Genomic DNA, 12,003 nt, shown 5'->3' on the forward strand with positions numbered 1-12,003 from the left:
GACCTATTTCATATGGGCTATGACAAGAAATATTTTCTAGGTTTTGGTTTTCTTTTCTGTCTTCAAGATTTCTTTTGGATTTTTCATCTGGAAATAAGTGTCTAATGGAAGCAGTGTTGAGGGCAGATAGGGAAACATGTGCTCCAGAGACCCGTTTTCTGATTTACTTGGAGTGGTAATTAACATAAAATATTTATAAAAGCTTAAGTAGATTAATTAGCTGCAGAGCTTACAAAAGCTAAGGCATTAATATTGTTTTAGCATTTTGCATCTGTTCATTATTTTTCAGCATCTTTGTATATTACAGGAACACACACAATTGTTAGGTGTCCTTAAAGTGCAATTTTGTTGCAATGTAACACACTGATAAAAACGGATGACAAGGAAACTAAGAGATAAACCAGAACCTCTATGGTAGAATGCCTGGAAATACCTTGTCAGGGCCATAAGTACTGATTATGTTGACCAACAGTAAAAGTCTTGATAGGCACCCCTTGACCTCTATTGTACCAGACAGTGCCAACTATTACAATACTGCCATTAATCTTAATATAAAGTATGTCTAAATCAAGGATGGGTAGCAGCAGAGCTATCAACATAGTATATTACTAGTGCTGTGAATGGAAATTGCAAGTGAAGAAGAGGACCCGAAGCAGGGAATGAACTTTTAACCCAAATTTTCCTGCTGACTACAGTCTTTAAGAGCTCACAGTTTTTTATCAATCATTTGAACTGTAGAACAAAAGGTCTCAGGTCCTTGGTGTAAGTCCTAATATATGGTAGTATAAGCACTACAACCACACAATGTGCTTTTTAAAACGTTAATGTATTAAAAAGTATTTGTGCTGTTAAAACTCGCTTCTTTACAGCTGCTCCCACACCATCATTGAGTCTAGGCAGTCAGTCCCTATACGTCAGCCGATCCTTCCTGTGCTGCTGTGTGTGGGCCTGGGTGCCCAATATGCTGCCTTAACTTCTACATGACCTGGGTGCACAATGTGGCAGAATCGGGCTTCTGCTACCTCTTGAACCATCAGTCATTAAGCTTGTCTATGATCCTGTTTTGCCCCAATTGACCAATGACCAAAGAAAGCTCACCAAGATCCTGGACCCCTTTCTTGTGATAGACCGAGCTGCTGTGGCAGTTGGTTATTTTTTTTTTTTTTTAACATGTTGCCAACCTTACTTCTATCTGAGCTTCCTTTGTCTTTGACCTAAAAAGCTCTAAAACCTTGAAATACCTTACCTGATGGACTTCTATGTAAGTTGTTTGGCTCTGTCCTATGACCTGCTCATGGTTTGCCATTTCCTGACTTTGTATGTTCAACCTCTCCCTCCAACAATTATTGTCTCCCCCAAACACCATCCTTTACATACCCACATCTTAGGGGCAACTGAGTGCTGGCAAGGTGCTATCATTTTCATGTTTACTTTATTCTTTTATTTTAAATGTTTTACATTTCAACTTACTGATCCTACCAATTATACTGTTAATTAAAACCTTTTTTTGATTTATTAGTTTTTAACATGGTTTCTCCAAATGTGCTAAAATACATAATGATGTGCTGTGGTGTTACTCATTGTAACATGTGCCATATTTGAAGTCAATGTGCTCTACACAATGTAAATCTAGCCTTAAGTAATTTAAGGCCTATTTATATCTGGTTCCTTTGTAGTGCATGAATATCTATCACTCCTAAACTTGTTGCATTAGGTAGTACAATGGGCCATAAATGCACCTTAGCACACTGCTGTGTGTTTTCCATTAATAGTTCTTGTGTCCCCTGTGTTTGCTGATTTGGAGATCTCACAGAGACAGGATTGTCCACAAGCAATCAGCAGCAAATGGTAGTCCCCTGTCCCAAATGTTCCCAATACTGATTCATGCAAAAGTAATGTCTTCCTTCCAATTATTGTCGTAAAGTAAAACAAAGGAAAAACATTGAAATCTTTAGTAGGAATTTTAGCATTCTCAATGCTTCCTCTATGGTAAGGGATTAACATGCAGCTCTGCTGGTAAAAAAAAAGTCATTAATTTGCCTGTTTACTGATTTAAGAATTGCAAAATGTGATAGGACACTTGGCTGATTATTGGCAATTAAACATAACTGCTGATCAAGAAGATAGAAGATGGTGATTTTTTTTTATATTACATCTATGGTTGCTCAATGTTGATCAGTCTTTCTTAACTCTTCCTTGTAGTTAGTTGTAAATAGAACATAGAATGCATAAAAGCCCAATCCTACTACTGAAGTCATTATGAATCCGCTCATCATATACCTCAGTGCAGAAAAAAAAAAATCTGTGTAATGGGGTGGTGTGATAATGCACCATGGCACACACAGTAATTACATCAGTGCATTGTTGTGCTATATAGCCTTGGTGCCTTTTTATAGGACTGGTCAGCTGCAATTTATTAGACACATGTCAAACCTCCTGATGGTTTATTATAGCTATAGCCCATTATCAAGGGAGCCATATTATTCTTGTTAAGTGTTCATTTTCTTCATGTGAAAACCCGGACTAGAATTGCGTACATGCGTACGTAAATAAATCACAACAGCTAATTGACCGAAAGATCTAATCAGCCGATCACACGGAAGCAATCCAGTGCATTTTGGCATGTACACATAGTAAATAACCTGCTGAAGTCCAAACAGAGCATTTGAATGGAGACAAAAGGTGACTTTTAGAGCACCCACAAACCAGTGAAAATGTTTTCATCATGCCTACTCCTGTATACACTTCTGATTTTATCTTTAGGCTACATTAAAGTCTTTGGAGTTTTTCAGGGTGTATTTAATGTACCTATAATACAATAAACTATTCCATAAACTATAGGATGTGTTGGGGGCCATACTTGTGGCCCACTGTTTTTTTTTTTTTTGTTTAACCATCGGTGTTCAGGGAACTTATGTTAGGTATTGTTGTTAATAGTCTCTGACTAGTGATTAACAAGCAGGAAACATCTCAGAAGCTCTTAGGCTATGTACACATCAGATGTGTGATGTCAGAGAATCTGCAATCGATCATGGATCCGTCCTGATGGACTAATTGGGAAAGATCATAGGGAGGAGAGCACAACAGAAGGATGCCACTTGTTCGTCCTCCCACCTCCCTTCCCCATAGAACAGAATGTTCATCTTTCAGAAGCAACGATCATGAAAATTTTGTGTGTGTTTCATAAAAAAAAAGAAAATACACAAAGTTTGTAACAAAATGCATTTTACTCCGCGGTAACATATTCAAAAAGCATAAACAAAATCCAGTGAAAAATTGTACTTGCTAAAATGTAAGATTTTTTTTCTCATAAATAGAACTTTGGCATTCAAAATTCTAGCTGTAAATCTAAATTACAAAAAAATAATACCGCCTTTGAAAAGTGAAAGGCATAACTTGGCAACCATCCAGTGGCTTCCTTCTACTTATCAATAACAGGACAAATGTATTTACATGAGGTATTTTCAAGGATTCCCAGTTAGGACCCACAAACAATCAGCATTTCAAACTCTCACACCCAAAGGAAAGCTGTGCTTTAAAATAACAAATGACTGACAGCATCATCTTCATACGGTAATACACTGGTAAAACTGAAATAAATAAGAAAACACCCAATAAACGTTATATTAAGCTACAAATGGAGCAAAGAAAATACATGTATGTACAAGAATAGTTATCCCTATTACTGTGTATTTTATCATCCAACTAAAATCCCACTGAAGTGCAGGTGTGAAAGACATGGGCATAGATCTGATGTACGTAGAAGAGTACAAGGCACAGTTAGAATTATATTGCTAATGAAGCAATGATCATGGGGTTTATGAAGCAACCTCTCAAAGTAATTCATTTTACTTACATTCTCCTACAGTTACATCTCATTCTTTATAGAACAGCACACAAATACTACATTAGGTGTAAGAGTAATGGTACAAATGGTTTCCATTCTCACCTCATTGCTATAAATTGTAACAAGGGTTAATGATCAGATCCAAATTTGAAGGGCAAAGTGAGATTTGGACGATAAAGAATGAATCAGAGAAGTCTTACGCATAAGTCCTAGCTTTATGTTTTACAGTAATTTCAGCTCAGTAAACTACTACAGAGCAAAATATAAATAAATCCTTAGACTACAAACATGTAAAATAATCTGTGAATAAATATATTTTACACTTGAATCTAGAGTTCTTTAATTTATGGAATCCACTAACCACAAAAAACTATAGGGCTCTCGTATGTAAAGTAAAACTGTGGACAGGGAATGGACATTAAATTTAAAGGGTGAACAGGAAGAGCTCAAGTTCTGGAAAAAAAAATGCTGTGAATTTTTAAGATTACTTTTTTCACTGTTGCACAGTTGCAGAGAATATTGGGGGTTTAAAAAATCTAATGAATTGTTTGTTAAAAATGTATGAGTCTTTGAATATCCATAACCAAGTTTTTTCTGTCTTTAAGGACATTCCATCAATGAGTTGGAACAAAGTATTTCTTTGTAGATCAAAGCAACAAATCAGCTTTTTAAATTGGAGATTGCTAGAATGGTTGCAATGGACATCTCTTTACTCTCCCACAGTTCTAAAATGAAAAATCTATTAGTTAATTTTTACGGGAAAGGAATTTACACCTCTTCATTTCCTTAAATAAAATGGCTTAGGTAATTACAGGCCATCCGAAATTCCCCAATATGTTTGAAGGGTGACACAAATATAACAATCATTCTACATAAAAAATGCATTGATTTGTACAGATATCCTACTTTATATATAAATTATTTTGTGTAGGATTTATAAATAATGCTTATCAACAATTGTTAATAAATAGATGTTCTCATACCCAATCTAACACCTTCCTTTTACTATTAGAAACGTGAAAGTGGGTTCTACGTATAGCTAAACTGTATGAATATATAGTAGCATTTTACAGTCTATTAGTTTTACATGCCACCCTATGAATTACCCAGTCTCCAAGATGGATTTAGAGATTAGGAAATAGGTTTAAGAAATTACATTTTTTTTTTGCAGGTAAAGGATTGTCTATACAAGCTATATGGTGGGTTACACCACCAACACGGAAGTAGAGTAGTACAAAATGGAGCCGCCTACAGCAGCACAATGTGAGCTGATTGGCAATTTGTGTTTTAGCTGTCTTTGTGGAGGGGGGAATAGCATTTCTCAGCTTGGTTTAGTCTATAGAAGATGCTTTTAACAAACCAAAAAAGCCTGAAATCTAACTGGCATTCTAATTTCTAAAAATACATGTTAACTGCATCTCTACATAATTACTGTATAAGTATAGAGAATGGGAATTCCTGTGCACTCTTACTTGCGCACAGAAGACACTTGTGTATAACTTCTCATGAGACAAAAGTTTGCCTTACAAGTGCAATCAACTCGAGTACCTGGAACCACTTTATACTGCTGCAGATTTAAATAGGCTAAATTTTCTTGAAAGAAATTGCAGTAATTTACCCTTTTTTTCCTCCTGATAATACATTTTACAGGGATAGCCATTTAGTCAATGTAGAAATTTAGATGAAATAACATTTTTCAATGTGAATCTGAAATCTGGCTTGCAATTTAAAACTTGCCTGCTGTTCCATCAATTCTACCAATAGCACAGGAAAAGGTGCTAGGAGTAGGAATAAATACTGAACACAAGGCCGACTAATACCCTGGCACACATCCACTTTCAGTGTGTGGGTAAGGAACTATAATAGGATCGCTGGAAATGATTATCATGTTTTAATGCTGGGACAGAAACTAAATTAAGAGGAAAGTGCAGTGGTCAATATATGCAATAATTCTCAAAAGACCTTGGACATAAGTTAAATCCACAGGTTGATCTAAAGTGTTCAAGGTTTTGAGAACGTATTGTGTTCTCCCTAAATTTAATAAAGGACAGGGGACATGGGCACCGGCCAGAGCCGTGATCCATGTCCCCCGTATGGATCACAGGCTCAAGGAGGTGGGCAGGACTCTCTGGACTCCCCCATATGAGGCTCAGACCTGCGATGGGAGAGTGGGTGGGCCATGTCCTTCTAGCAATAATGAAATGTGTATTTCTGTACCTGTACATGCCTGAAGGACAATGTAAGATAATGATATAATATGTAATATATGATATAAACAATAAAATTATATTGTATTGTGTTCCTTATTTATTAAAATAATGCGGTGCAGTGGATTTTTAAAATGTAAAAAAAACCATATTAATACTGTTTTAGTAGGACCTATTCACATTTCATGTGTTTTTAAGCCAACTTAATGGGCATTTTTATGTGCATGCATGTAGCCATATGTGTTAAAACACATACAAAATGCAAAAACTTCACCTTTTGTGAGCTGTACAAGTCATTCGGTGGAAGGTGCATGTGTGGGAAACTATCAGGATAAATAAAAATTTTAACAAAAATTCATGCAGGAAAATGTGGATGGATGCTTTGGGCATTTTCGGCTTAAATTTAATTGTTGGAGGTGATGGAAAGTTTTGTTTCGGTAGAATGATTTACTTTAGTTTTTTTTTTTTTTTTTTAGGTATACACAGTATGGGGAGCCTTTTTGAAGCTCAAATCCATATTCAGAATAGCTTTACCTCTATGTCAGCTGGTGTAAGAGAATAAATCATTTGCCCCATGTGTACCAGGGGTACTTTAAACCCTCAGATTAATAGACAGTGCACTGTGACATGACTTTTTTTTTTTTTATCAGGAAAAAAAAAAACAGTCTTACCATAGTTTTTAAGCACTGGGAAAACATACATCTGCCATTACTTTCCAATATTAAAAGTACCTTTCCAATTACTGTCAGCTTAGCAATGGATAACAACACGGTTTAACACACTCCTTTCACACAAGGCATCACACAGCAGTTCTTTCCTGAAGAGTTTTCTGAATCATCCATGTAAATCCACAGGCATTCTCCTGGGTACTCTAGGGAAGGTATATAGCATGTCTTCTAAATTTTGTCCAGCTTTTAGTTATAGCAATATTATAAACAAAGAAAATATCACACAGTAGCAGGTTACTTCATGCTGAAGGGTGATGAAATGTGTGGGGGATTCTTGAGAAAGCACCTCAGGTGCGCTGTGCATAGTATGTGCACCAGTTTCATATGGCTCCAAGACTGCAATGTAAGTGATGAGCCTGAAATGCAAGGGACCACAGTACATGAGCATTTCATGAGAGATCTCAGACTGTCACTGAGTGATACAGTTATCTCCCATATCCTGAGCATAGCAGTCCGACAATGTAGTCCTCAGTTCATCAATATCTCTGCGTAGCTGACGTACATCTGACAGTTTCTGGGTGAGGGTCTCCGTGCTGTGAATGCTGGCTTCATGTTCCTCGGAGGAGGAGTTAACAGCTGTGAAAAGAAAAAAAAGGACCCATTTTAAAATCAGGTAATGTCTGGTCAGATACCAAACAATAAACATCCATAAACTTCTGGACAGCACACAGACTTAAGGTATTTACTTATTCTTACCAAGCAGTAAATAAAGTGGCCCTGAACATTAATAATAGTTATATTACAGGGAAAATCTAGCAATGTCTTATGAGCCTAATCAGTACCCTGAAACATCTACCTTTTGTTTGAAATTCTTCCTAACATACCATAATGTTCTTTCTGGAAGGAGAGTTTACTTATGGCCTCAAAGCTTTAAATCTGTAGTGTGAGAACTAGGAAAAGCTACTTAACTGCTGGTATGTAGAAAATATATAAATGGGACTTGTTTAATTACCAGGCTAATATGTTTTGGTATTTAGGTGGCTGTTTACTTAAACTTTACATTAACCAATGAAGTTCTCATTGCTTGACGTGTCACTAAGCCAGAGTTTCTCAACCAGAGTTCCTCCAAAAATTGCTAAGAATGCCTGAAGACCTGAAAGTTTTTAAAGGTTGAGAAAGGCTGCACCAAAGCATTGTAAATATTTTAAATTATTTAGAGACTAAATAAATTGTTCTTTTTAATGTAAGGCAGACTAAAAGTGGGATGAGAGATTCACCAATGCCAGAAAGAAGTGGCTTTGAGGGAAACAACACCGTTAATCTTATTGTATATTGAATATTTTTAGATTCTTGGCTCACAAACTTCACACTTCTAAAGCAGATCTGCTCAACTGAATACCAATAAATACCCTTTTAGGCCATATTGGCACCGGAAATCCATAAGTGATTTAAGCATTGCCAAGCTCAATTACATCTTATCTTTTGTTTTACCTTAAATATTAATCTGACATTGATACAATAAACTGTGCTAACATCATTTATAACTTGGCATTATGAAAGTGCTTGAAAATACAGCAACAAATACGTAATCTACCATACTTAATGCTATTTAGGGATTTACCCACAGCAGCAGAGTATCTCCCAAACAGTTCAAAGCCTTCCTATTAAATGGTTTACAGACCGTGATAGTGTAATAAGCAGTGTTGGCTGACAGTATAAATATATGCTTAGTTATTATCACAACATTTACCTTAAATGATATTCTTTTATTATTAATATAACGTCCCTGTTTTTTATGATTGTTGTTTTATTATCGTACTATACAATTCTACATTCTTGTCCTACAGTTTTCTTATCTCCATTTAGGAGAAGAGTTCTCTGCACTCATTGATTCAGTTACCCTTACAGGTCAGACACTCCATGAAATAGTGGAAAAACCCAACCAACTTTTGCCAGGGAAGGAAATGGGTACAAGAGCTTCCCCTAAAGATCACTACGGATGCCATGTCTTGTGGATGAGCGGTCACATGTAGGGGATCTTCCTCCAACAAGAAATATAGGCAGTCAACGTAGTGTTACATACATTTTGTACAACTATCAGGATGCAGAGATAATTTAGGGAAACAAAAAAAGTGGAAAGTTCTCTAACCTTCCCCCTAACCCTTGATGAATATGGTTTTTGAATTTCCAAAGTAAGTCCCATAAAACCCCTGTAACAGCTGCCCCATCAATCAGATCATCTGATTCAAGGGCCGTTATGTCACCCCAGAAAGGGTATACTCAAAAAAGTATGATTGGACTATTTCCATGATCTGCAAAGAAAATCTCTCTAATAACAATGCTGACTGATACAATGATAAGAGTTTGTTTTAACCGTACAGCGTTTATGTTTGCTAGACAGATTGGTCTGCATGTAGAAGTGCAGAAAATATAAACATTTGAATATAAAAGGAACGAATATAACAAATCATAACACTGGTATTAAACACATACAGATATCCAAACACTATATTTTTCTATATAGTGCTTCTTTAAAGAAAAAGTGAAGAGAAGTGTGGCCATAGTTTACGGATTACACATAAAAAAAGTCTAGTGGAAATTATGCATATCACAACTAAAAACAGAAAAAAAAAGTTTATAGCTGAAACGAGAAAACAGAACAACAAATACCGAAAGTCTACATTGACAGTATTGTATAACTTACAGCGAATGCCCAAAAGCAATGAGAGGTTGGGCTCCTTTCCCTGAGCTCGCTGATTTAGAATACTGCAAAGTGCTTTCAAGTCAAACAAACAGTGGGACATCTCCTTAAACAACTGCTCAGCCACCGGCATCTTCTCTGACAATGGTTGCCGGGACACAAGTAACTCTTTTAGTTGTTCACGCATGGAGTTGTTCTCTTCTTTTAACCTTTCATTCTGCAAGAGATCAAAGATGAATTGTAAGATAGGCTGATGTATATTACATATTCATGCTAATCACCCTGCCCTAAGGTCAGGATACACAGAATGGGCCCAGTATTCTAATGCTTCTAACCTGAGCACGTGGAATGGGGACACAATAATTGTGTCCAATGGAAATTGTAAAGATGCACAACCAGGAATTTATTTTACAACCAGCATTCATTTTACTATCAATGGTCACAAAAAGATGTAAGTGACAAAGCAAGCACATTCCCATTACTTACAGATATGACAAATTTCTCAGCAAGCTAGCAAAACTATATATTTTTGTTGTAGATGTACATGAATAACGTGTCAAGACCAGGCTTTATGCTGTTTTACACTGTCAGTAAAATAAAATGTCTGGAAGCTGAGCTGCCCAGCAGGGATTAATATAGGGGTTGTTACCTAGAAAACCTTGTGAGTCACTGTCAATTAACTGAGATGGGCAGCAGAATGAACCAAATGCTCTAATGTGAAGGGGAAAGATGCAGCAATGTAGGGAAGCAGAAGAAATGTTTACTAATGACAGCAGCTATAGCCAGCGTTTCACACTGTGTGTCAATGAGCCTACAAAACAGCAGCTCAGGGCTGTTTATTTCCTGCCTGCGATGTACAACACATACAAACAGCAAAAACAGCAATCAGTCCTTAGTCTCTTCTAACAGGTAATTATTTATTTGAATAAATATATTTATTTAGAAACGATTGGGTATTTTCATTTTGATAAAAGAGTTATTCACTGTATGTTATCTATTCTGATAACTGGAGGTCAATGATATAGGTAGTTTCAGTCACTTACTTCCAGGCACAGAGTGTGGAGTTTTTCTGTACATTCTGCTTGCTCTGCTATCTTCTTCTCTAGCTCCAGTACACAGGATCTCTCCTGGAATAGCTTATCCCTTACCGCCTGCATGGAGAAGAAAAAGAAAAGATTAATTAACACAACTAAGTACATGCTGAATTTACAGGTTGCATGCTCGATAAAAAATGCAAAACGAACAGTTTCTTAAAGTAGCACTTTAAATGTGTTATAATGCACACTAAAAAAAGCTACAGTTTAGATTTTAAAAATGATTTAAAGTGAACTTGACCCACCTGGATCATATATCAATACCAAAGATCCTGCTTACTGAAGTGCTAACAAACAAGGGTGGGCCTTAACAGCTTAAATGTGACTTTTAGAGAAGTCAATATAACATCTAGGTCTGGAATTTAGGGGGCTCCAAAAATAAAAGTTTACTTCTTCATATCATAAGTTTAACACAACAAAACACTTTGGCAACAAAACTAATGTTTAAGAGGTTTGAAAAATTAAATGGCTTAAAAAAACATCTTCAGTCTGATGCTGTTCCCTCAGGATGTCCTCCTCATTGATAGATGATGTTCCTTTAGCAATATAAGTGATGACTGTGTGCCAAAGCTGTCATGGACCCTTCCCTGGGGCTGTATCTTCACATCAGCATGGGCTCACAAAAAGCAACACATTCTGTGCTGCTATAAGGACACCTACACATTACTGCTGTAACAAATGAATGGCCACCCCATGTATATTAGGATATGATGAAGGGGGCAAATCCATCAACATAGAGGACAGGTTAGTCATGTATATTGTACATAAAAGCAGAAGTGGAGAGATTAGCTTGGTGCATGGGTATGCAGGTGCTCCTAGATTGTAAACTATGTTGGACAGGGTTTCTCTGGGTCAATGTATTGTATATGTATATTAGGTTTGTCGTTTGCTATCCCCATGTATTGTAAAGTGCTGCATAATATACGTTGACCCTTTAATGGGTTTTACTCATTTAATGGGTAATAAAATAATGGGTTTTACCTTAATACAAGATAATTATTTTGTAAATGCCTCAAATTTCTGGCTTTAGAGTGATTTTTATGTTGTTTAGGTCTCCAATGCTCAAGAGGGCTGTTGATATGCAAAGGGAACCATCTGTGGCACTTGCCCAGAATAACACTCTGCCTTTCCCACAATGCTTCATGCTGATATGAAAGCTGCATCTTTGCACACTCTCACCATTGATAGCACCTTGGAGGGGGAATAATCATACACATGCCCATCTGTTTCTAACTTCTTCCACAATAATGTGACTTTAAATGATCTAGAGGGCCCATAAAAAAGTAAGACGTTTTTTCAAAAAGGATTGTTCTTCTAAAAGTTTACCAGAATTACACTATGCTATGTTGCCAGATGTAAATCTGGACAGACCTTTGTGCACCTTCACTCCAGTGGTGCAAAGGCTAAAAGGTCCCTCGCTTGCACCAACATCTTCTACCTAGCTTCTTCTGGGTTTGACATTTTTGACCAACCTGACTAGGAAGCC

At 36.6% G+C, this 12,003-nt stretch overlaps 1 protein-coding gene across 5 annotated transcripts in view; it reads right to left on the reverse strand.

The window, feature by feature from the left end:
* Nucleotides 1–3,208: 3,208 nt before the first annotated feature.
* CEP85L (centrosomal protein 85 like) overlaps nucleotides 3,209–12,003 on the reverse strand; it is a 99,940-nt gene continuing 91,145 nt past the window's right edge. For all 5 annotated transcript variants that reach the window (XM_072408813.1, XM_072408815.1, XM_072408814.1 and 2 more), the window contains 3 exons: nucleotides 10,467–10,574; nucleotides 9,427–9,640; nucleotides 3,209–7,358 (listed from right to left, as the gene is read on the reverse strand). In XM_072408813.1, the coding sequence (XP_072264914.1) occupies nucleotides 7,192–7,358; nucleotides 9,427–9,640; nucleotides 10,467–10,574 (489 nt within the window). In that variant the 3' untranslated portion in view covers nucleotides 3,209–7,191. The remainder of the gene's footprint in view (nucleotides 7,359–9,426; nucleotides 9,641–10,466; nucleotides 10,575–12,003) is intronic.

The sequence above is a fragment of the Pyxicephalus adspersus genome, chromosome 4, assembly GCF_032062135.1.
Source record: "Pyxicephalus adspersus chromosome 4, UCB_Pads_2.0, whole genome shotgun sequence".
Lineage (NCBI taxonomy): Eukaryota > Metazoa > Chordata > Amphibia > Anura > Pyxicephalidae > Pyxicephalus > Pyxicephalus adspersus.